This window comes from Gymnodraco acuticeps, unplaced genomic scaffold, assembly GCF_902827175.1.
Source record: "Gymnodraco acuticeps unplaced genomic scaffold, fGymAcu1.1, whole genome shotgun sequence".
NCBI lineage: Eukaryota > Metazoa > Chordata > Actinopteri > Perciformes > Bathydraconidae > Gymnodraco > Gymnodraco acuticeps.
Genome location: NW_022989937.1, coordinates 443,782 through 470,470, shown reverse-complemented (window position 1 = coordinate 470,470; position 26,689 = coordinate 443,782). Strand labels below are relative to the sequence as shown.

General features: G+C 39.0%; 1 protein-coding gene across 3 annotated transcripts; it reads left to right on the top strand.

Moving 5' to 3' along the window:
• Window positions 1-5,425: 5,425 nt before the first annotated feature.
• On the top strand, window positions 5,426-25,323 carry c9orf72 (C9orf72-SMCR8 complex subunit). Of its 3 annotated transcripts, none has more exons than XM_034210067.1 (11): window positions 5,426-5,590; window positions 6,456-6,878; window positions 8,250-8,345; window positions 8,850-8,914; window positions 10,492-10,564; window positions 11,302-11,418; window positions 15,428-15,663; window positions 15,778-15,835; window positions 17,152-17,188; window positions 17,279-17,388; window positions 24,198-25,323. In XM_034210067.1, the coding sequence occupies exons 2-11, from the start codon at window positions 6,588-6,590 to the stop codon at window positions 24,525-24,527; spliced, it is 1,413 nt and encodes a 470-aa protein (XP_034065958.1). In that variant the 5' UTR covers window positions 5,426-5,590; window positions 6,456-6,587; the 3' UTR covers window positions 24,528-25,323. The 3 variants fall into 3 exon arrangements, with proteins under 3 accessions (XP_034065958.1, XP_034065957.1, XP_034065959.1); XM_034210066.1 differs by having other exon boundaries at window positions 6,384-6,878; XM_034210068.1 differs by lacking the exon at window positions 17,152-17,188 and having other exon boundaries at window positions 6,384-6,878.
• Window positions 25,324-26,689: the final 1,366 nt, after the last annotated feature.

Below are 26,689 nucleotides of genomic sequence, written 5' to 3'. Positions count from 1 at the left end.
AGGACATCTCTTTGTGTCTTGAGGTTCTCAGCTTTTCTGAGAAACTGTTTAATTACAAACATATGCTTTTCGTTAAGTCGCATATGCTCCTGCCTGTAATGTGAGGAGGACACAGGTCAAGAGGTCCTCTGCCTTCCTGTGGGTGAGAAGTTTGGCTCATGTGAGTTTGTAATACAAACGGGTCTTTGTTCCAATGTCTGGTAATGATTAAGGTAGGAAGGCGGGCTTTGTTAGGTCCCTCCTTTAAGGATATAGATATATGTTTCTACTCTTGTCTTCAGAGTGTTGCTAGGTGGCTCATATGAAAGTGTGATATACTTTGTGATCTCTCCGGCCGTATTCTACTCTCAATAAATATCAGTGTTTGACTAAAGCCGCTCCAGCTTCCATCCTTTCCTGAGCCTTGGCTCTGCGCATGTATGTATGTATGTATGTATGTATGTATGTATGTATGTATGTATGTATGTATGTATGTATGTATGTATGTATGTATGTATGTATGTATGTATGTATCAGTGACGTGCGGTGAGGCACTGACTCTTTCAGAGTCAGATTTACAAATATTATATTCTGACCTTAATCGAAATATTCTGTTATTTTCAAAAGCTTTTTTGGTCTGATGTTTCGATTCATTTTAAACAGACCGTTCAACAAAAGGATACCCACAATCTAAATATTGGATTGTTCTTTCTTAGTAAGAACCAATTTTCATTACCAATGTGGTCTTACCTTGACTTGAAGATGAAGTCCATGCTATCCTTCTGGACAACAATCTCTATTACTTTTTTGTAAAAGTCCTCCTTATCTTCCTCTAGTTTCAAAAGTCTAGTTTGTTGTTCGCGTCTACCGCTACCCAGAGCCGTATATACGGCTCTGCCGCTACCGTCCCTGCGTAGAATAACAGTAGCAACAAGAACCTGTGGCCTCACTTGCGCCCCCTTCAGTGCGGCAGAGGTTATGGCTGCCTCCCCTGGTGCTTTTCTCATTGCCGTTGTACGGCGAGCCTAAATATCATATATACGTGAAATAAGTTATTTTGAGACTATGGATGGCGAGGATAAATGTAATAAAGGGATCTACAAACATTACATTGGTGACCTACAGTGAGATGGTAACAGGCATGCACTTAGGGCCCGCTTTCCAGCCAGTGTCTGTGAGGTGACGCATTTTGAGGTGAGGCAGAGCTCATCTGTGCCACTGCCTCACCTTACCACACAGTAACTTGCTTGAGCGCGCTCACAAAATAAGTGCCCGCGCTAAATTAGTGCCTGCGCTCCAGCAAGTTACTGCAGAGCTCGTCCCTGCCTCACTCCTCATCGCTCCCATAGGAGTTGTAGCGGAGCTCGGCAAATGTGCTGATTTTGACTATAAAAAGCGATTGGAATCAAACATAAATCACATTTACAACACAGATCAGTGGAGACATTTATTATTATTACTATTTAGTTTTTCTTTAGTTGTTTTTCCGTTACATTGTAGCAGGCCCGGACTGGCCTTCGGGAGGACCGGGAGGTTTCCCAATGGCCTGGCCTGCTAAGTGGCCTGCTGGCCTGAGGATTTTTTTTTAATGTATGTAATGTATTGTGAACGCAACGCTGCGCAAATGTGGGTCTGACTCTGCCTCACAGAGGGTGACTGGCTGTCTACATGATGTGGCCTGCCCACATGTCCACTTTCATACAGATCATACTAATACCCTCGATTGGTCTCTGTGTGTCATTCAATCTCCGGCGGGTGTGTGTTATGTGTGGCGCGAGCGAGTGAGATAAAGCACGCGCACCGGTTACGTGTATTGTTGTTGTTAGCATCTGGTGCTAGCTAGCTGCGCTAACGGATATAAGGAACTGTTTCAACAACAAGGTGGAGGGAGAGTCCTCTCCTGTCAGACTGAGAGACTGATAACTACAGCTCAGGTGAGGTAAAGGACTCTCTGGGTGTTTAGATAGTTAACTTAGTCTAAGTTATCTCAGTGGGTGTCACGATTCTCATGTCATGTCACATTTCTATGTCTAGGTTTGGGTGTTTTTGCTGTTCTCTCTGTCATGTTTTCCTCCTTGTGTATTGTCTGGTCCCTCTCCCTGGGTTTTTCCTCCCTGTCGTTAGTTTCCCTGGTGTGTCTAATTGTCTGATTGTGTTCACCTGTGGCCCTTGTGTTTCTCCTCCCCTGCCCGGCTGTTTCTCGTCTTGTGATTACCCCTCCCTGTATTTAGTCTGGTCTCTTCCTGTGTTCAGTGTTGGTGCTTCTTTTGTTTGTGACTGAGTTCACCGTGGAGTGTTTTGTTTGTCCATGTTATATGTTAAGATAAGAGCCCTTGAAATAAAGGTATTATCAGTGTTATCTGCGTTTGGGTCCTACCTGCTTCACTCCTCGTATCAGTGGGTCTCAAACGGTTTGGTCACCATTTATGTAAACACATATTTCCATTTGAGGGGGGAGTGATTAGTAAAATATGCATGAATAATAATTAAAAAAAACGTTAACTAGGTGAAAAAAGTTAAGATAAACTATTAAAACTTGTTGAGAGCTAAAACTAGTCTTTGCTGCTGCCTCAAAGAGGAGAAGGGGGGAGAGGAGGGAGACAGGTGAGGCTGGTTCAGGAACAGCACAGACACACTCACAACTATAAATGAACCAAAAACAAATAAATAAACACGTTTCAGTGTTTTTCATATTGGATATAGTATGTTATTGGTTATGGCCATGTTCTTATGATTTTATGATTATTTAAATGTATACAGTTATGTTTCATATGCGTGTAGTCTCTCTCTTTATTTCCCCCTCAAAATGCACCAGATTGATGCATTTAAGTCCAACATTTAAAAAAAAAAAATGCCCCGGACCCTCCTATAGGATTTGAGGTCCACCCCCACTTAAAATATGTTCACATAGGTTCCTAAATAGATTTGCAATTTTTTTTAAATAGTAACCCATGTCCATATGTTTATTTTTGGGTAGTAGATTTAGAGGGCTATCACTATGGGCAGCAACGCTGTAAATATTGACAAATAAATCCAGGAAAATGGCACAAAATAAAACTGGTAGTGGCCTGGCTGGGTGTATAATTTCCGGCCTGAATTATTGTCCCAGTCCGGCCCTGCATTGTAGTATGGCCAGTCTATGAGTATGACAGGTGAGGCTCTGCCTCCCCTGCCTCCCCTGACTGCACGTCGCTGGTATGTATGTATGTGTGTGTGTGTGTGTGTATGTATGTATGTGTGTGTGTGTGTGTGTGTGTGTGTGTGTGTGTGTGTGTGTGTGTGTGTGTGTGTGTGTGTGTGTGTGTGTGTGTGTGTGTGTGTGTGTGTGTGTGTGTGTGTGTGTGTGTGTGTGTGTGTGTGTGTGTGTGTGTGTGTGTGGTGTGTGTGTGTGTGTGTGTGTGTGTGTGTGTGTGTGTGTGTGTCTGTGTTGTGTGTGTTGTATGTATGTATGTGATGTATGTATGTATGTATGTATGTATGTATGTATGTATATGTATGTATGTATGTATGTTGTATGTATGTATAGTATGTATTGTTTGCAAGGGGCGCTAAAAGTGTTTTTTTAAATCTGAAAAAAGTGTCCTCCCCACTTTTTCTAACAAAGTGATGCCCATGAATGGTAACACAAACTATAGGAATTGTTTGTTTGTTCTCTTTCTGGTTAAAAATTGTATGAGAAGATTTGAACCACTCTGTCCGTCAGATAGAGTACAAGCAAGCGCCAACCCAGTTTTTAAAAGCAAAGCCAATGTGAAAGTGGCTAAAACCTTCATTCATTCAAATAGCCTGTAAAGCACAACTCTTCTGATTGCAAAAAAAAAGTCAGATTGTATAAAAAAAATCAAAAGAAAATGTCCCTACTTTTTACGTCAATTATCACCTAGGTACAAATGTTCTAATACGTTTATGATGTGAAAATAGATTGTGATGGAAACTTCTAAAGCAATGCAGACAGGACTCAGAGAGACACGAGGAGAGCAGGAACTTTGATGGCAAGCACTGATGGTTTATTTGGAGCTTCGGCCGGAGAATTCACAAGACATGTCGTGTGCCACGAGTTGACACAGTAGATGCCAAACCAATTCTGAAGATCTCTACCCCAGACCCATGTATTTAGCTGGTTCTGAGAGAATAATCAACATGCTGCATAACAAGATAAATCAGGCAATGCACTATAACACCTCTATCAGCTGACGTCAACAAGGCTGCAGGTGCCTGAGCTCAATGAGGTCAGTACAAACTGATAAACTGGGTCAAAGTTATGGGCCTAGGAAAATATTTCCCCAACATAAATAAAGCTTGGCGTGCTTTAGGGTGTGGCTTTCAATCGACAGGTTGCTACCACAGTGATTACTGGTTTGGGTGTTGCCCTTGTTTTCCTTTTTAGGACTTAACCCTTTGACAAAGTATTACATCTTCATTAAAAATGACACGTACAATTTGTAGTTGAATGTTAGGCTTTGCAAGATTTATTTGTCTAAAAAAACCTCCTGGTTCCAAAAAACAAAGATGGTGAAGGTCAAAAGCTAGGCTGACAATACATTGATGTTCACAAGCAGCACCTTGTAAGCTTAGGTTAGCATAAATAGTGAAAGCTTAGGCTCACTAACTATAATGTAACATCTTTCATTGGTTAATTAATGTTATGTGCCATGGTGTTGTGCGTAATGTGTTTTCTTTCTGTTTCATTCTTCTGTTCTCTTTGATTATTTTTCCCTGGGTTTATTTACTCCCCTCATCCCCTCAACAGTTAATATGTGAAATAGTCTGTGCTTTCTAAAGAGGGCTCAGTGCCGGACTCGTTCATAGCCAGGGGCAGTGTCTTTGTAGAATCATGTCGTCTTTGTGAGGATGCCACAAGCATTTGAAATGAATGGACAACACCAAAAGTTATTTGGATGGTTACTCTCTGTTTGCAGGCTTGCTGTTTGCTAGAGTATTCACTCTGAGGAGCCATTTCAGCCTTTGCCTTACCTAAATATGCTCTTCTCTGAAGATGTGTCACAGAAGGGAATTCCTAATTGTCTTTTAGGTAAAGAAGGACTGTTTTGTATGTATTCCTGTAAATGTATAAATTATATCGTCAAGGAAAATAGCACACTCCTGTGTTAAGTGGAGGAGTTCTTCACCCAAGTCCTCATGGGAGATGTCGTGATTGCAATTTTCAGTGGTTTGATTGGAGAGAGCAGAACAAAAAGCACTAGGTATTGTAAGGGTGGCTCAAGACAAGTCCTCAAAGGATAAAATAAAAAGGCAATTAAAAAGAGTTTTGCCCATGGATGAATCCATTCGTATGAACGGGCTTCATCTAAAATAATTAAAATAAGTTATTTATCTGCAGATGGACGACTGAAATAAATATGACATCATTCATTAACAGTCCACTCACTCCACTGCCATGCCTCGTGCACTAGAGGACGCTGTGCATCTCCAACAATGAGTGACGTAGGACTGACGTACTAGGAAGTGTGTTCAACACAACAACACTGCAGCTTCATCATTTACAAGTTACATACTATGGATACAGACAAATTATTATGATGCCATTTCAGCAACATATAGAATTATTCCTCTAATAGGAAGCTTCTTTGGGACGAATTACCACCAAAAAGTAAGTCATGGCGATGTCATTCCTTTACTCTATCAGTGCTAGTTTGGCTAAGGCTAGTTAGCTACCCTTGCACAACATTGAGTTAAAATGTTTCTGCTACAGAATATTAACCGGTAAAACACTAAAGTGAGGTTACTTTTGTATTTACCGATACTGCCATTTAGCTTTAAACTACCCCATACATTGTTACGTAAGATTAAAATACGTACATTTGAGTGTTACGTTAAATGACACCAGACTCTGTTGTAAAAACGGTCAATATTAAACAGTATTGCTTCCTGTGGATACACATAACTGCCTGGCAACAAATTAGTAACAAATACATTATTATCAGAAGTGTCTGGTAAATTCGGCATATTTTTTATCAATCAAATAGATGTTATAATCCTTATTTATTGTGTTACGTAATGCTGTGTGTATGATATCGGCGTATCCCTTACGTTTCCAGCTGCTAGTGCTAGAACATTTTTAATATAAATGTGGAATTACAGAGACGTCCATAAAGAATGACATGTATTAGCTTTATTATTAGTGTGTGTTTTCTTGCATATATTTGTCAAACAAGACAGGACAACGTCAGAAAAAGAGAAGTAGTTCTCTGTTTCTGAAAAGTATCAGCTGACACATTCCAAACAAATCACTTTCATTTCCCCTTAAAGACTTAGGCTGATCAAACCCAATGTATTATGTTAGTTTAATATTTATCATTCTGCAATTTCTTTTGTCACATCAGAGGCTGTGTTTTTTAATTAAATTCAGTTTTGTTTTTTTCTTTTCTCTGTTTATAACATAGGTTTATTATCATCCACTCTGACTTTGGGGACATTTCCCACCCTCTCTCATGTCCTCCGGCTGTCCCCCCCAGTCACCAGCTGTGGCTAAGTCTGAGGTAGCAGTAGAGGGAGAATGCCCGCTGCTGGCGGCCACCTTCGCCTACTGGGACAACATCCTGGGTCCACGGGTGCGCCACATCTGGACACCAAAGGGAGAGCAGCTGATGTTCCTCAGCGATGGAGAGGTCACATTTTTGGCCAATCATACACTAAACGGGGAGATCCTGCGAAGTGCTGAGTGTGGCGCCGTGGACGTGAAGTTCTTTGTCCTGGCGGAGAAGGGCGTCATCATTGTGTCTCTTATCTTCGATGGCGAGCTGAAGGGGGATAAGAACACATGTGCCTTGTCCATTATCCTGCCTCAAACAGAGCTGGCCTTCTACCTTCCTCTGCACACCATCTGCGTGGAGAGGCTAAAGCACGTTATCCGCAAGGGACGCATTTGGATGCAGAAGGTACTCTTGCTTATCCCTTGACTAATGAGGCAAATTATTACCCTTCTTAAACCTACTTTAAAACCCGATCCATCCCAAAGTTCTTAGTTGAACTGGGTATGAAGTCATCTATCACCTCAGTTTCTCCCATTTGGGATTGCAACAACATTGGCAGAACAATAAAGTTGCAGTCTCCAAACACAGAGGACTAAATGAGCTAATTAGCTCTGAGAGCTCCTACTGAGAAGGCTAGTGAGGAGGTAATAATGGGAGCATGGAAAATAACTTCATGCACTGAAAATACACACACTGCTGTAACTTCATCAATTTGATTAAATGTCCACCAGCATTGTGTCTATGAATGCATCACTCAAGTTCTGCTAACGTTTGTTAGCTTTACATATTGAATTGAGTTTCTCTTTGTCAGACTGTACACCCTGAGATATTAAATATTTTAGTAGGTTTTGAATTCTTAGTCCTCATTGCTGAAAGATGCTCATTACTGGCCTCAGGGCTTTATATCCTCAGTATTTTTTGGGCAAATCGGTAAAACAATTATGTGTGAAAAACTGTCAAGTACTAAAGGTTGGTATTGTACGTCCAGTCAGAAAAACCTGACATCTGGCACGCATCTTTTTTCTTCTTAATTCTTCATATTGCCCAATATCACAAATGATACATTTGTCTCACAGGGCTTTACAATCAACAAAACATAAATTATAGATTAAAATGCATTAAAAGGACAACATAGACAACCCAGATGACAATAATGATAATGTGATAATGTGTAATAACATTTATAAAATAAAACATACAAATTGGATGTTCATGTGAAGCCTGGGCCAGCCCTAACTAACTAAGCCCTTAAGCTTTATCAACACTCTTTATTCTTGAATGTGGACAGGGACATCTATTTTGAAAAATCTCTATACTGATATATCATAAAATAGCATGTTTTCTCTTGTAATTTAATTAATAAATAGACCCTATGGCAAAGCCTATTGTTGAATATTCCTGTGTCAATTAAATTGAGTTAAAAGCAATCCATATTTTCTAATTTAATCAAGAATTTCAGTGCAACACGAAAATAACAGTATTAAGTTAAATTAGCGTTGGAACAGTATAATAATAATAATTCATTTATTTTATATAGGCGCCTTTCAAGGCTCTCAAGGTCGCCGTACAAACACATACAAAACAAGATACACAATAGATAACACCAGCATAATCTAAGTATCACAGCTTTCCATGGTATGAAAGTAAATGGTTATCATCATTTTTACACCTTCATAATTCCCGCCCAATAATGAATATATCCAATCCACTCAGTTCATTTACTTGGGTATTTATGCTGTGCTTGATTTCACTTTTTCAACTGCCCTTCAACTTTAGGGCTACAACATCATCTCGGTGCTGAGCTTGGAGATCATCCCTATCATGGAGCTGTTGGCCTCCATGAAGTCTCACCATGTGCCAGAAGATATAGACGTGAGTAACGCACACACACACACACACACACACACATACACATACACATACACATACACGTACACGTACACATACACATACTGTACATTACCTCGCATACTTCAAACTGAACAATAAGCAACAAAGGGACTCTACATCTCTATTGAATATGTATCATATAGGACTTTTGGGGAAGGAAAAGCAGTAACTGTGTTAAATCTCACTTGTTTCATTTTGTACTTGTTCAAATAGTTGCTATTTCCAAGAGGTTTAAATTATCCGGGTTCTCTGCCTAGATTACCACCCAGTGCGATTCAACACATTTTCTCACATGATATGCAAATGCGACAGAAAAAGCAGCAGCACAAAGAGACTGCCTGGAATCTTTCTGGCGGATTCCTGCTTTGTTACACACTTGTGCATCTTATTTTTCATAGCTGTGCCTGCAAATGTACCCATCAGCACTTTCATCTTTGTTGAGACCAATTTTTAAAATGAATCATTTGTTTCTGTCCCACTGAGTAGATAAAAGACACGGTGCTAAATGATGATGACATCGGGGACAGCTGCCACGAGGATTTCCTCCACAAGTAAGCACTCTCCGGTTCAGGCAAATGGAGACAGATGATGAACATCGTCCATTTAACACCCGTCAACCTTCCAATGATGAGTAATAGCCCTCCACTTAGCCGAAGTTGGCTCCGGAGAAGGGGCGAAAGCTAAATCGCTGTTAGGGTTGAGAGTCCTGAAAGTCCGTTGCATGCAATCGCTCACAGTGGAACAGAATTAACTCGGCACCCTGTGGTGATGAAAAATCATCTGTACACTGGAATTGATTTAGTTGCATCTTCAGGATTGTATAGCTGATGAAGATGCTTAATATGAGAAAAACAGACTAGGTGTGTGTGAGTGGGGCAATGTATGATTTATTTTAAACTAATCAGGCAAAAGTTATATTTTGGCCAACAAAGGAGGACTTAAAGGGATATTTAGAATGTTTTAAGTGGAATTCTTCGCAGTGCCACATAAAGCCAAAATGGCCTAACTCTTGAGAACAAAAATACCTTGGATTCCTTGGATCTTCCTTAGATCTTCCTTGGATCCTCTCTTGATGTGCCTTCTGTGGATATTACTTGGATCTTCCCTGGATGTTCCTTGGATCTTTCCCGGATCTTTCTTCGATCTTTCCCTGTATGTTCCTTGGATCTTCCCTGTATGTTCGTTCGATCTTACCCGGATGTTCCTTCGATCTTACCCGGATGTTCCTTCAATCTTACCCGGATGTTCCTTCAATCTTACCCGGATGTTCCTTCAATCTTACCCGGATGTTCCTTCAATCTTACCCGGATGTTCCTTCAATCTTACCCGGATGTTCCTTCAATCTTACCCGGATGTTCCTTCAATCTTACCCGGATGTTCCTTCAATCTTACCCGGATGTTCCTTCAATCTTACCCGGATGTTCCTTCAATCTTACCCGGATGTTCCTTGGATCTCCCCTGGATGTTCCTTGGATCTACCAGCAATCGTCCACATTGTTGAGCCAACAGAGCATGCACACTTAAGTTTTTCTTAAGCCCCGCCTTGACGGAGCAGCAGCAACATGTATTATACACCTAAATAAATTAAAAGCAGTTTTAGTGTTCGAGTATTTTTACTACCTTACATTGCTGTCAGACAGCCGTTTCCCACGGGGAACTGAAGTCCTTATCTATACTTTCTTAAAAGTCACCAGAATTCATTGACATTTTATTTTATTTCACTACCAAGTCACACAAACCAACTAACCCTGTTGCCCCCTTCGTAAACAGAACATTGCTCTTCTCCAATGCTTGTACTCCTGCCTGTTTCCCCACTTTAAAACATCTTGACTATCCCTTTAAAGTGTGAAATGGACTATTTAATACCTAAGAATATATTCAAAAGGCCAGAATAGGAGCCAAACTACATGAGGAGAAATTGAAACATAATAATATTAACTAGTAATCCATCTCCACTGGCCCAGCGCCAGTTGCATTCATCTTAATTCCTTCTCTATGTAAAGCTGTGTGAATGTTTTTCGGATCCCTCCGTCTCAATCATTATTACTGAAAGCTGTCATTAATGATTACAGACATGCTAATTTAACTAATTGGCTCTAATTTGCACGTCTTTGTCTCTGTGTTTTAGAGCCGTCAGCTCTCATCTGCAGACTTGCGGCTGTTCAATAGTAGTTGGAAGCAACCCGGAGAAAGTAAATAAGGTAAATTAATTTGCGCATATACAAATCGGCAAGGTATTTACATGAGTTTAAATGTAATGGAGGAGGTTTTCAAAGTGTAATGAGCCCCTCGGTCTCTGTTACTGCTTGATTTGATGTTTTGATTCTCCGTCTGGGCTTTTGCATCTCCGCTACTGCAGCAACTGTTTACAAAATTATAAAAGTGATATGAGAAAGCATATACTGGAAGCTGCTCCATATGGGCAGACATTGGAATCAAACGGATAAAAGTGGGACATGCTAACCGAGAAGGAAAACTGATATTGCACACCATAAGGTGTTTGTTTAAGATATCTTTTAGAAGAAAAGAGCCACTAAGAGTTTGTCCAATGAGTATCAAAGGGCTACCCAGCCTTCATTTGTAGGTTTTTATTGACTCCAGGCCCGAACTGAGCACCAATTAAATCAAGACTTTTCTTCATTATTTATTATATTATTACCTAGCCTCAAGCTTAATGTCAGATGGGGTCTTCAGCTAAATTCAGGCTACTTCAGTATATTTTGTGCTGATGAAGCTTCTTGAATAATTGTGCAGAACAACCAGAACAATCAAGGAGGAAACAAATGGGCTTTTTATTTCTATCCATGTTTTAGAAAGTGAAACCTAACACCAGTGGTGTAATGTAGTGGAGTACATTTACTGAAGTACTGTACTTAATTACAATTTTGAGGTACTTGTACTTTACTTGAGTATTTTAATCTTGCTTTAATTTTTGCAGATTGTGCGGACTCTCTGCCTCTTCCTCACCCCAGCAGAGAGGAAGTGCTCCCGCCTCTGCAAGGCTGACTCTTCTTTCAAATATGACACAGGCCTTTTTGTTCAGGGTCTGCTCAAGGTAGCTACCACCTCACTCTCATTACACAGCACAATGTGATCTGAATTAGAGCCTGCTCATTGTTCTGTTCTGCCTGCCTGTTTGATGTTGCCCAGTCTGTTGTCCTGACCTAATTTCTCTTTCCGACTTGTTGCAATGGGATATTTTTATTAGTGCACTGCATGAGATTCAGATGTTTTTCATGCACGCAGCTTTTTGTATTATCATTGAAATACAATGTGAAAATTCATTATTTGCTTTTTTCTAATGTATCTCGGCTAAAATTCACGTTTAGTTCTTTTCAAAAAATGAACTTAATTTTCCAAATTACACTGTGTATTTCCGGAGATACATTGCCCATTCAAGGTATACAATTTTGAAAATATTAAACTCATATTACAGACATGTTAAATGTATGATATACCCATGATACACCCATGTTACATTCATATTACACCAATATCACATACATATTACATTGTTATGACACCGTTATTAATCCTATGTTAGGCCCTTTTCCACAGCCATAAAACACCCCTATTAGATTGTTGTTTCACTATTAATACACCAATATTACATGTATTTTACACTCGTATAACATTGATATTACAGTGTTATTACACTTATATTATGCCTATCTTACGCCCATGTTCAACCCATATAACATCCATATTGCATTATTACAGTTATTTACCAATGTTGCACCCATATTGCATCGTTAATTACACTATTATTAAACCCATGTCACGCCCATATTACACCGTTTGTACACCTACATGATACCCATATAACTGTTATTCTACTCACATAATGTCTCCTTCATTACAAAATCTTTCGGGTCAAGTGCAGACCTAAGGAGTATTCTGAACATCAGAAAAGGAGAGAAGTTTCCATTTTATTTACTGCTGTTTTGTGAGCCAAGAGGGCTGAGTGTTACACAGGCAGGTAGCTCAACACGAGCAGAATAAAACCAGGACAAGTGGCAGCAGGAAAGCTGCTGCTGCTTGTTAGTTCAGTCATAAAGAGTCAGTGTTGTTGTGCAGCAGGGAACGAGAGAAACTGGCCCTGGGAGAAACAACAAAAAAAGGAAAATGGAAGTTTCTAGCTCGCAAAAAATTGAATTTATTTATTACAGCTTCTCTGTGCATATACGACATAGATATAAGATGTTGTGATGGATCTACCATCAGAATTTCCAATAAATCATTTCTCTTTGTGCGAGCGAGATGCTTTCTATTGTTGTTGTTTCCTCTTATAGAAGCAAAGTGTGCTCTGTGCTGTGTGCTCTTTAAATTGGGACAGAATGTGGTTGAGAGAACAGACTTCCCACACGCTAAGCAGAATAATAAAAACCTTTTCTCAGAAATCGCATAAAATAACTATAACGTCAATTGGGGAGTGCAGACAACCACAGAGGCCTATGGTGCATGCACATGTATGGTCCCATTTCTCAAGTTGGAAAGTGGTTCTTCCAATTGTGTTGTCCTCATGAGCTTTAAGTCAACGTGTGCCAACAACATGGACTCTTTAAAGATGTGTCATATTTATTGACCTAGAGCTTTTTGACTTGACTTGTTTAAAGATCATGGCAAAAATCTCGAAATCTTGTGTATATATATATTTGACAACTGGTAGAATATGAAGTACTTTGTAAGGAATTGGGTTTCTTTATAGGCAGTTTGTGATTTGTAGGGCTGGTTCAGTGAGACAATGCAGTTTTGATCATTTCAAGTTTCAAGGCTTTTATTGTCATCTGCACATTAGCTACAGAGTAGATATGTCAATTAAAAACGTACGTCACCGGCTCCTCCAACAGTGCAACATATATATATATATATATATAGAGGCGATAAAACAGATAAAATACTGCAATAGAATGTTTTGAGATGACAGATTTGTGCGTAATTCTCTCACAAAGGAAATGTAAGATACACGTTTATGTATGCAAAAAGTTTAAACTAGAAAAATGAAATACTTTGTCTAAATAGATGTTATTTAAGAATGTGACTCTTATTAGAAGTTTTTGATTTAAGTAAGACAATCCAGTTAAACAGTGTAGTTTTGATGACTTCTCTTTTCTTGTGTTACTAAGATACTTTTAGATACACTTTGATGAACACTTAACAACTGGTAGAATAGCATGCACTTTGTAAGGAATTGGGTTTCTTTTAATGGCCGGTTTTTTATTTTAAGACTTGTTCAGTTGAACAATGGGTTTGTTTTCTGATAACCTTACATATTTTAGTTATTTTCTGCTACCAAGATACTTTTTTTATACACTTTTATGTAGGAACATTTTACAACTGGTAGATTGTCAATTACTTTGTAACAAATGTATTTTCTTAAAGACTGTGACTCTCAAAGGCAAGTTTGTGATTTTAACACTTTTTATTTTACTGACACTAGGCAGTTTTAGCTTTTTTACAGTTTTATGTATGACAACTTTGCAACTGGTAGAAAGTTAAGTACTTTTTCTGAACAGATTTTCTTTAAGAATGTGACTTTGAAAGGGAAGTTTTAGTGAAACAACGCAGTTTTCTGTAAATAACTTCAATGATTTTAGCTTTTTCCTCCTACAAAGATACTTATAGTTACACTTTAATGGATGAAAACTTTACAACTTGGTAAAATATGAATTAATTTGTAATGAATTGAGTTTCTTAAAGAATCAAACTCTAAATGGAAAGTTTGTGATTTTAACACTGTTTCGGTGAAACATTCCAGTTTTGATAACTTTGATAACCTGACTTTTTTTAATGTTTTTTTTTTAGATGCTTTACTGTGAATTATTTCATGTTATGCTAACATAACATTACTTTTTTCAATGTGCTGTTTTCATATTTTTCACATACTGTGCTATTTTTTCCCTTTATGACTTCGTTCATTATATTTAGAAAAACTACACAGAGATTTTTGTCAACATACAACTATTACAACATACAACTCACTTTTTGTGAAATGTTTCAACAGACTTTACCTGTACCTGCTTTTCTTTTTTGAAGGGTTGCAGGATATTTTGCACGTCAGGCATAAAACCTCATCTTTCTTGAAGCTGACATACATTTGAGAAAAAAAGACGTGCCGTCCTTTTTACAAACAAGTTATTTTTCTGCTTCTTCCTCGCCCGTGTCTCTTCCTTCAACCAACACAACAATCAAGTCAGATCTTTCAAATGAATCCTCTACCTCTTCCTTTCCCCCACCCTAGGGTCCAGAGTCAAAACACCTCCCCCTCCAGACCCTCCTCCTTCTTTTATATCCCTTTCCTGTTTTATGGTCAGTCCCTGTGACTCTGTCTCTGGCAGGTGTCCCCACACTGTTGGTTTAAACAAAAATAAGTAATCTTTCAGATAATCTAGTTCCTTTCTCACAGTATGGGTTTAAAAAACAAGAAGAATAGACATCTCTGAGGGATGTTTTAGTGAAAATCCTTTCTTTACATGTCACAGTTTCTTTACTCACAATGTTTTTGAGATAATAGTGTCTCCCATTGTCACACACACACACACACACACACACACACACACACACACACACACACACACAATACTTTGGAAAGATACTTAACCCCAAATAGCTCACATAGGTCTACGGCAGGGGTGTCAAACTCAAGGCCCGGGGGTCAAATCTGGCCCGCGACCTAATTTTATGTGGCCCGCAAGAGCTTGCAAAGAATATAATATACAATACAATTGGTGTAATTGTTGAATATTTACTTTCAATGATTTGCCCTCGACTTCTGCTTTCAGACGTAGTTATTTAGGAAGATATTACCAGAACTGATAATAATCCAAGGCAGGGCCAACAATGTAATATAATACATTATTTAATATATATTATAAATTTACATATGTATATTTATATATAATTAAGATTACAACCGGCCCTTTGAGTGAAACCATAATGCTGATGTGGCCCGGGATGAAATTGAGTTTGACACCCCTGGTCTACTGTGTTGTAGTGTCTATAAGTCGTTCTGGATGAAAGCTAAATGACTGGGTTTCCCCCCTTCTTTAATGTTTTATCCCCAGGACTCCACGGGCAGCTTCGTCCTGCCCTTCCGCCAGGTGCTCTACTCCCCGTATCCCACCACGCACATCGACGTGGACATCAACACGGTGAAGCAGATGCCGCCGTGCCACGAGCACACATACAACCAGCGGCGCTACATGCGCTCCGAGCTCAGCGCGCTCTGGAAGACGGACAGTGAGGACGACATCCCCCCCGAAACAGTCATTCACACCGACGAGACCTTCACACCTGACCTGTGAGCCACACACACACTGCATTTTCTGCATTTTTAATAGTGTTATATTTGCACCTTTTAACACTGTTCCCCAAAAATATGCTATTTTAAACACAATACGTATTTTTCCCCAAGGAATATATTTCAAGACGTCATGCATAAAGACACTTTGGTGAAGTCGTTTATAGACGAGGTAAGAATATTTTTTTTTATATTGTATTATTTTTTTATATATAATTTTGTATTTAATAAAAAACAATCCCAACGTAAAGAGAGAAATAAAAAGGAATTAGAAAAGCCTTCAGAATATTGACAGAAATAATGACATCAAATACAACATTTCAGCAAACTTTTATTATTCCCATTATTATCATTTAGAGCGAAAATTTGAGAAATGGTAAAGCACTGGATAAAAAGCACTATTTACATTTGAAATGAAATAGCAGTCATACCCTTTTTTTAACCACCAATATGAATCTGTTTGTAAGGAATATATACATTGCTTTGTTCTATATTCCTGCTGAGTTCTGTGAGAGGTATGTATCTGAAAGAGCAAAAAAAGAACAGTGTCACTAAGACAAAAAGTGTCTGATCCATTTTGACTTATTCTGCAGTACAGTGCTTCTTAGCACAGACCCGGATTTGTATCAGGCAGCAACACACACTTGAGTGACACCTCACTGATGCAGTCCCTGGAGCTCATAGACACAAAAACAGTCAAATGTATTCCCAAGGGTCCAAACCCATCATCTGTTCCTGTGAAAGTGCTCCCAGAGTGGGGGTTCCAAGTTTTTCCTCATGACAACAGCAATATGTTTCTCTCTCAAGGTTAGCACAAAGGAGCGAGAGTTTATCATGGAAAAAGGGATTAATTGCTCTTTTCTAATGTATATAGGCTAATAGGACACAATTTCATGGCTTGTTCTGAAAATATTAACTTTATTTTCAAATTTACACTCTGTATCTCCCAAGATAAATTGTACACGTTATGCCCATATTACACCAATGCGCAGCCCATGATACACCCAAGTTTGACCTATGCTACACTCATATTAGACCAATAATTCAACCATATTACATCCATGTTACATATATGTTACACCCATGATACACCTATATTACATCTATGTTACGCCAATGATACGCCCATTCTAGACTGATGATACAACCACGTTATAACACCTATCTTACACCCACGTTGCACCAACATTTCATCCATGTTACACCCATGTCACACCCAAGTAACACAGGCGTCACACCCATGTTACATCGACATCCCATCCATGTTACAACCATGTAACACCCACGATTTACTCACTTTACACCCACATTACACCCACATATTGCACCCATGTGACAACGACGAAACACCATTGATACATCCACACATCCATGTTATACCATTTGTAACATTGTATTGATATTTTGTCTGGGGTGCAGTGCGATTGAACACTGACCAGGCTTTGCATCAAACCCTTGATTGGAATGCTCCCACCACTCTGCTCCCAGGTTTTTCTCACGACAACAGCAACATATTTCTCTCAAGGTTAGCATAAAGGAGCTGGAGTGCATTATTCCAGCCTTTTACAGCGAGCAGTAGGCCGGACTACTAATTGACATCCTGTGTCGTCCCCAGGTGTTCATGCTGAAGCCGGGCCTGTCCCTGCGGAGCACCTATCTGGCCCAGTTCCTGCTGCTGCTCCACAGGAAGGCCCTCACATTGCTCAAGTACATCGAGGACGAAACGTAAGAGCTGTAACCAATAACACTTTCATCCAAATAACCCAGAGGACTGTCGTTTGGCGAAAGACCATCGCACCCACACAGAAAGACCAGACAGAAAAGGCTAAATACATGATGATGCTCTTTTTGTCTACCATTTTTTATCAAATGTATTTAGCATCCAATAATTATGAGTGGATGAAAATAAAACATTGCAATTTCGGATACAAAATTATTATAAATATTTGGTTGAAAATAAAATAGATATAATATTTAAAACATAATTAAAGACGTAAGAAAGAAAACTAAGGATATTAAAAAATATCAATTATATGGGGTTTCTGTAATATTCTGAGAACCTGTTGCCTTTTTAAAATAATTTGAAGCAAGAGAGTTTAGGATTGAAATAAATAAAGAGAAAAATAGTTTTAAACCTAAAACCTACTGTTTAGCATTTCCCCCCTGAAAAAACTCACCGTGATTATCAAAAGTGGTATTAAAACATGATCATTTCATTCAGATTAAATATTTGTTGTACCGAAAATGAAAAACAACAATATACAGTATGTCACCATCCACATATCTTGAGATAATAACATTCCCTGGATGTATTGTAGAATACATTTTTTAATTCAGTTATTTGACTGCAGCCACTGACCCTGTGCTGAAAGTCACTGTTAGCCACAGGATACAAATCAAAAGCCTTGTGAGGTCTGATGTAACACACGTCCCCCCGTTCTGAGTACAAATATGTCAAATTGTTATCCTGTGTGGGGAACCAGCTGAAACCAACAACATAGATGTGGTACAGGAATGACTCCTAAAAACAGAAATTAGTTACCATTTTACGGCTTCCGATTATCTTGAATCGAAGTAAACAGTGACCCTGTTTTTAGTAAGATATCTTAAATTAGGTCTGTGGTGAACAGAAGCTTTCGAGATTAAATGTTGTTTTGGTCTACATCAGGGGTCACCAACCTTTTTTAGGGTGAGGGCTACTTTCAAAAAATAAAACAAGTCGGGAGCTACTTTTACTCCTCTTTTTTTTGTTTTTTTGCAGTGTATATATTTAGCACATTTTAACATTATGATATGCTGACCTTTAACCTTTGAGTGCTGTTTGGGTCTGTGGGACCCGTTTTCAGTGTTTACTAAAAGAACATGTATTCAATTTAATTATTTGAACCTGCTTTATTTTGGGGTGGGCCTCACATCCTCCATGGGGGACCTGACATCCTCTAGGGGGGTCCTCACATCCTCCATGGGGGACCTGACATCCTCTAAGGTCCGGGGGCATGCACCCCCAGGAAGATGTTTTTTAAAATGTTGAAGTGAAATGCATCAATCTGGTGCACTTTGAGCACAACATGAATTCATGGATACAGCTCTCAACACTCAGATGAAAGGGAGCTGTATACTTTTCAATACTCCAATCATCTTTAGAATATGATCACAACCAATAACAAATCATTTAAACTTGTTTATTCTTATCTGATGTTAGCATTCTTTCTTTTTATTTATGCACATTCCCCTTTTAAACTGTTTTTTTGTACTGTCCTATAGTACACATTGGAATGATTTCTTACTTTATCTATATTAAATAGATAAAAGTGTGCTCTCCCTAGCTCTCTCGCTCTCTCTCTCTCTCCCTCCCTCCCTCGCTCCCTCTCTCTCTCTCCCTCTGTCTCGCTCGCTCACAGAGGCTGTGTGCTCCTCCGTGGCGATGACGGCTTGCGTTAAAAAATAAAATAATAAACATATTTGTAAAGTGGGGGGACACAAACGGGATTTCGAAAAGTGCGGGGGACATGCCCCCCCCCTGTCCTCAGTGGAGATTACGCGATGCGTGAGTGTGTGTCCAGTGGAATAAATATATATGCAAGTTACAACACACAGAGTAAAGCTCTGCCCCTCATGTGTTGTATGGGCCGGCACGACTAGGCTGTGTTCAATGGGGCTGATGTGTTGTGTAGATTCTGCCAGAAGGAAAATCAGCGGGGAGGTGCCACATTGCTTTTCTTCCCGACTGCAACGCTGGTCCCGCAAATCAAGCAAAAACGTGATTGGTCGATATTCATTGTCGGGGTGGGGGGAGGAGGGGTGTTAGATAGATATAGAGTTGTAGTAAGTAGATAGAGTTCGCTATGATTTAGGTTTCGTTTATGTATAGGGTAGATTATTTTAATTACATTTCCTTTTTTGTTTTGTGTATTTTATACATTTTGGATTTGCTTGGTGAGCTATTTTTAGAACATGCCCCGCGGGCCACTCACGTTGCCCCCTGCGGGCGACTGAGTGCCCGCGGGCACCGTGTTGGCTACCCCTGGTCTACATCATTAAACTAAAGGAGATCACAAAATGTCATCACGTCAAACATTAGCCACCTTTAGCTTAGCGTTGTTGATAGCCTTACGTTAGCTTTTTGTTTCTGGTGATTGCATTTACGCTTCAAAAATCATAAAAGTAAAACGATTGTTTCCAATAGAGCTTATTTTCTGCTTAAACCAAAGATCGAATGGGAACGTACTATTTTTGTAGAGGGAGCCCTTGCGGAGCTTTACTTCCAAGCTGGTCCACAAAAACACGTCACCACGGGTTAGGATTAGGGGGTGTTAGGGTTGGTCTAGTGTGTTTTTTTTTTTTACAGTAGACAAAACAGGAAAACATTAGTGCGGGCTGAACACCAGCCCTCAGAAGTCTAAACCACAACAGTAAAAGCAGGCTAGTTTTTGCAGAAGAAAAAGTGTAACGAACACAGGCATTAGAGCAGTAGAGAATCCTTCACCCTGTTCTGACACACACCAACACAGTCTTTGTCTAAATCCTCTGTCCCGAAAGGTTTAATGTAAACTTCAATGTAAAAGTCTGCTGTTCACTTCGTGTCCCCTGCATGAGGTTGAAAAGACATAGACATCATACTGTACTGTACATCTTTTATTTAAACGTAAGATCAACAGGCAATCTATATTTATGATTGCCCTATGTCTTCCTGTAACACCAGGATAGCAGTTCTCATACGCAGGAGTTATGGCATACTTTATCCGATTGTTAAACATCACACACAACCAGAGGTAAAAAAAAAAAGGTTTCCTGCCTGATGAAACTATATTCTTTGATTGAAACACAGTAAGAAGACATGTCCGTCATTTCAGACCTTTAGTAGTTGAGAGCACTTCAAACCAAATCAAACCATAATATTAGACTGAATATCAATTGGTTTCAAGTTGCTATCAATGGATGTGTTTGAGAAATAGAGTTTTTATTTATCTCATATCATTTTAAAATATCTTTGGGTTTTGGACTTGGAATCCTAATGTTATTGACTAAATGTATATATGTTATTACTCGTTAGTTGCAGCCTCATCGTTACCCTAAATGACATGAAGTACATTTGGTGAGTCATGCTCACAGGACTGCTATGAGGTGATTGGTGCTGGGGGAAACTAGAAGAATAGGCAGCTGGGTGTCTGGCTATGCAGTGTGATAAATCCTCAACATAATCCCAGAGTGACAGCTTCCCCATCCAAATAGCACAAGGTGAATAATGTGCAGGGAAAGAAAGTGATGCAAAGCACATGCCATAGCCTTCCCAGTGCCCACCGCTCAACATCTGAGAGACCCTCATCATTATCAGCATCATCAGAGTTTTTATGATCCTCATTTGATCACTGACAAGAGACTCTCACTTCTCTTCCCCTCCTGAGGCGCGTAAATGAGACTGTATGGCAGGTTGCAAGGTGACCCGATAGCTTATGAGTGCCTCTCATCAGACTTTTCATTAATGTGTCGTGCCATTAAGGCAGTTAACACAACATTGACTGAAGGATAAACAAGGGTTTGGTGACCGATTGGCATATGACGATGTCCACAGGGAAATATCGCAATGGATGATGATACCAACAATGGTGGGTCTTATAATACCACGATAAAGGTTCTATCATTTTAACTAAGCAAACTGTTACGATCATGGAGTTCAAATTCAGGATTGATAATAAAGTTGTTTGAGTACCATACGGGAGGGACCGTAGTGGTGGTAAAGCAGTGTGGGAAGACGTGAAGATTGAGCTCCTGGAAGGCATAGAGATGTGTCGAGCTTATCTGAAAGCCTACGTGGGCCAGCGATGAAACTTGCCTAAAATGGCAGACACCACAACTTTGTGAAACTGCAGAATACAGGCAGCTTTTCCATGTTCAGGGCTTGAATTTAACAAAAGTTGGGATGGACCCACATTTTCTACTATTCGTTTGTCAGGTAGTTATTTGATTCGGGGGATCCCAATATAAGTTGTTTCTATAATAACAAAAATTGCACGTGCTAATCCTTTTTCTTAAAATATAAGTAATACAGAAAACAAGACTGTAAAATCGAGAAATCATTTAAAATGTAAGACCTTTTGGCGCTACGTGGCCCATCTCAGCAAAGCACATAGAAAACAAGCCAGAGCAGCGTTGGAGCATAAGGCAGACTTTTGTTTTGAGTTCTATCCAAAATGTGGACAAAACAACTGGTGGAAAACGTTATTTCGCTAGAAGAAAATGCCTTCCCTAGACTGTAAATGTAATTGTAGCAATAGCGCTTTGTGTAGCCAACACACTCCTTCGGAAACATTCTGTCAGGAGAAATAGGCAATGGCACTATCCAAACCGATCACTGTAATTGTTTTGGGATTGACACTTGTTGTGTTCATGTTCAATAGTATTTGCAACATGTTAGAACCATTGGTAAAGTTTCTGTTATCACGATGGACCATGCCCTTGTTCGATGGCCCAACCTTAAACCAGTACTATAGCTTTACCCTCCATGTGATTATCCTCCTCTCTGGGAAACTTGTTCAGATCCTAGTACAAGAACTAGGTAATTGTATCTCTAGTCACACTCCAGTCCCATCAGTTTTACAGTAAGCACCTTCTTAACCCCTACAATTCTTCTGAGACACCGCAAGTTCATCTTTCCTGAAATTCTGCTCCGTGCCCCCCTCCCTGTGGCACCCTGGTCATCGCTCCATCTGGGCACGACTCATCACCTTCTGTGCTCCCCGACAGTGGACTAACCTTCCCACTCCTTTAGGACAGCAGTCACTCCCCAGTCTGTTTGCCTACTTCTACATGATTTGGCTATTTTCTTTTTTACCAAAGACATTTGAGGACTCTTGAGCAAATAGTTCTTTATCGTGCAAGCCAGGATATTTGTAACTTCTGCTTCTGGCACTTCTTCATTCCTCTTTGTCGTAATGTTGATTACATTTCTTAAGCTTGACATATTTTTTAAGGATACATTTACACCATTTACAGTAGAAAGTCAGTTAAATCTAACAATGTTTAGTGAACATTGGTTGACACAGCAGTACGGACTGGGAGAGAGATTGAATTGTTGAATCTGTAAATCAATCAAGCCTGTGTGCACACAAATTGCCTATCCACTCAAAATTACACACACCATGGCTCCTTAGTGTTTGTCCCTTGGTATTTTGAATCTGCACTTTCATTTGGCGGCACCATATTAAAAATCCTAAAGCTGCACTAATGAATATTCTTTATTAACAATGAATCATACAACTGTATGTAATGTGAAAGGGCTCATTTGTAGTGATGAACCCAGAGGGAATTATCACCTAGATCTACAGAGCATTACCTTTGTGTAAGCTTATCATATTGGATTGAAGGAGCGCAACCGTCATCTCTACTGAATGTTGTCATTTTTGTTCTTTTTACACTCAGTTTTCAGGCAATTTTCAAACAAAGCTTCAAATATCTGTTCTCATATTTTATGACATTATTACCCTAAGAAAAGTTGGAAAATAAATGTTTTGTTATTTCGATCATTTACGTAACCTTTTCCCTGTGTGTCCAACAAGCGGCAGAGCGAACCGTTTTATTAATTCAGTAAAAGATTTAATTTTAAAAGGCTCAACACCAACAAATAGGCATTAAAGTGTAATATTACAATATATCCAGATATATAATGGGAATTAGTTGTAATTTAAAGCTCTAACCTTTTTGAAAAATGTACTTTTGAGGTACGGTTAATCCCTCGTTGTTCTAATTTAAAAAGAGTTACATTGTTATAAAGAAAATGCTTAGCTCTCTTGCTCGGAAAAACGAATTGACAGGTTCTTAAAATATAACAGGATTAAGAGTGGATTAAACTTTGGTTTACTTAACATAACCTTTGATCTTTGATAACAGAGTAAGGTGTTTCACTATGGGAATACATAATAATAATAATAAATATAATATGGTTTTATTAATTGTATACATTTTCAACCTATGTATTTAGAATAATTATTTCTCCATCATTGTGTTTTTTTACTATTATATATTTATATAGTTTAATAGTCTAGTGGTGCAGGGATGACATCATTATGAAAAGGGCTTCCTCAACAAAACCAATGGGATTTTTCCTTTGGATTTTGGAATATTGCAAAAAATAAACGATAACAATTTTGGGCCACATTTGTTCAGCCGCATAATCTTCACATATTTACACAACCTTTTGGACTTTTGAATCTTAATGCAACACGTAAGAATCTAACGTAACTAAATGGAAATCCGAGTAAATGCCTGAACATATCTCACTCTACCTTAACTGCGAAAGTGGAAAAAAGCATCCTTTGTTTATGGTGCTGCTAACAGCCTGAGGTCAAGGAGCATACTATATTACAGGTGCCTCGACAAGATTGTTTATGCACAGTTGCCGTCAGCGACATACATAATTCATGGTGGCGTGGCGTTCCTGTGCACAGCTGCAGCCCAACGAGATGCAAATCCTCTGACCCCCGAGTGCTGTGGCTTGTTAGCAGTTACACAACAAAGCCTCTCCTCTCTGTTCACAGGCAGAAAGGGAAGAAGCCGTTTCGATCCCTGCGCAACCTAAAGACAGACCTGGATCTGACGGTGGAGGGGGACCTGCACATCGTAATGGCCTTCGCCGAGAAGCTGAGGGCGGGACTGCACTCGTTCGTGTTCAGCAAGCCGTTCTACACCAGCATGCAAGAGCGAGACGTTCTCATGACCTTCTGACTTATTCCTCCTCCCGCACTTTTATGTATCGGACGCTTAATGGAAGCAGATGTCTTTGTTTTCTCATGTGTTACATCAATGCATGCACGTCTGAATATGTGTTTGTGCTTTGCTGGAATGAAGAAAAACATGTTGTGTCTTGATCAGTTCAAGGCTTCAAAGTCTATACTGCTGTAATGAGCCATTGTACTGTACTTTTTTTTTTTTTTTTTATATAGTACCTTGATCGACCGTTAGCATAATGTGAGTTGAATGTTTTGGGAGGACATCAATAATTCTCTAGTCGATGAATTATTCATGCGTTCTATGCCTTCTGTTAATAGAGGGTCTGTATTAATTTATGGCGTTACAATTGGCTGCCCACCAGGACATTTGCAATTTAACTTAAAATGATATTTATTAAAACGTATTAGTTTCTTCACTGCCTGTGTAATATATAACCTTTTGAACTGTCGATGTTTTGTTTTTCAATTAGATGTCTCTGTGTTGACTGTGACTGGTGCGTATCATCATAAAAAGGTTCAGAGTAATCATAGGATTTTATTAAAGAAAAAGATAACGCACTGTAATGACATTTGATTATAACCCCTCTTGACAAAGCAGAGCTGTGTGTAGCTGACAGTCATAAAATAAAATCAAGCAATGTAGTTTAGAAGTGATAAGTATCGCTTCCAAAAATGCAAATGTTTCTGATGTGTTATATGGTGAGTTGATAATGTTGTCCAGTTTCCCTACATTTACATATCATTTCAATTTGTAACTTTTGCAGACAGTCCAACTACGTTTATCACAAATGCATCAAATAACAGACATTTTCTCTTCCCTTCTATAATCTCTTTGCTTCCTTCCCTTTTACTTTATCGATCTTATTTCAAATGTGAACTTTTGTCTACTTGTGCAGAAAGAGCGATGAACAATAAAGACTCTATTCATGTCAAATCTGTATTGCGATGTATTATTTGCTTTATAGCTGACACGAGTGACAGTCCAGAGCCATGCTAGAATCTCCAATAGCCTTATGTTGGTGATGTTGTGATGGTATGATCTAACTATGTTCAATGTTTTAGCTTAGCATGTTAGCATACACATTTTTTGAATAAGCTAAGAGAAATTGAAACTGAGGATGATCAGAATGTTTTGCAGGTGTTTGTTTTTGACCTGATGATGCAGCTATAGATTCGATCAAATATACTTTACTTTATTGACAGACTTGGGGAGTAACGGAATACATGTAAGTGTAACGAGTAATGAGGATACAAAAAAGGTAACTGAATTTCCTTACAGTTACATAAAGACGCAATCAGATTACTGTTACATTTCTAAAAATGTAGGATTACTAGCAGGACTGCAATGTTAGTTAAACACCAAAAAGAACATATAGTGTTTGTTGTAAAGGATCAGATTGTATCTCTTCTCTGTAAACTGTACTATTTTGTAGGCTCATACTTTAAATAAGGTGTCTGGTGCCTTGCTCAAGGGCACCACGGCAGAGCCCAGGAGGTGAACTGGGATGTCTCCAATTAGCAGTCCACACTCCATATTTGGGTCTGTTCGGGGACTTGAACTGGCGACCTTACGGCTCACAGTCCGAGTCCCTACTGACTGAGCCATAAAATAGTGTAAGTGAATTTAACTGTGTAATAAACCCAAACGGAGCATTTTCTGGTTGCTTAAACATGAAATATATATCTGAAGGGGGAATCAATTCATGAAAAGTAGGCGATTTGGCTCCTATGAAAGGTTTACTTAAAAAAAAAGACAACATTCGATTCCAGACATGGAAATATTGTTTTTCACTGTTGACATTATGATGGTTAGCTATCATTAACTTAAATGCCACTCTGTCATTAACTTTACCAGCTTTCCGTATTCAGGTGTACCTTGTTGTTTCCTATTACACTGGATATCCCTTGCAGCTGAAATATAGCCTGTTAGGGCAAATGCTTTCTTGGAGATCTTGGGTAAACAAGAACTTTCCCCCAGGAGAAAACATAGAATGTATTCAAGTAGAGTTATACACAGCCACTGTGTTGGTTACATTTTCTCTTTCCACAAAGCACATCTAGAGAGCAGGGCCACATTGCTTGGATAAAGGATTATTGAAATATACTTCTGAATAATTGAATGCTTTCACCAGGGTGGGTTTGTAGGCAAAAGAGAATAAGTACATATGTTTCCCTGGCTAGAAATGACACATAGAATAAAGTAAGGTTACAGTCGAGAGAAACATACTAGCAAAGTTATATTGTTTTTTTTAGAGTCAGAATACTTTTTTTATCCTGAGAAAAATTGGGTAAATTAACCA

Coding starts and splice junctions, on each gene's coding strand:
- c9orf72 (XM_034210066.1), top strand. CDS start 6,432: ATGTCCTCCGGCTGTCCCCCCCAGTCACCAGCTGTGGCTAAGTCTGAG. Junction 8,346..8,849: donor ATGTGCCAGAAGATATAGAC/GTGAGTAACGCA, acceptor CCCACTGAGTAG/ATAAAAGACACGGTGCTAAA. Junction 8,915..10,491: donor CACGAGGATTTCCTCCACAA/GTAAGCACTCTC, acceptor TCTGTGTTTTAG/AGCCGTCAGCTCTCATCTGC.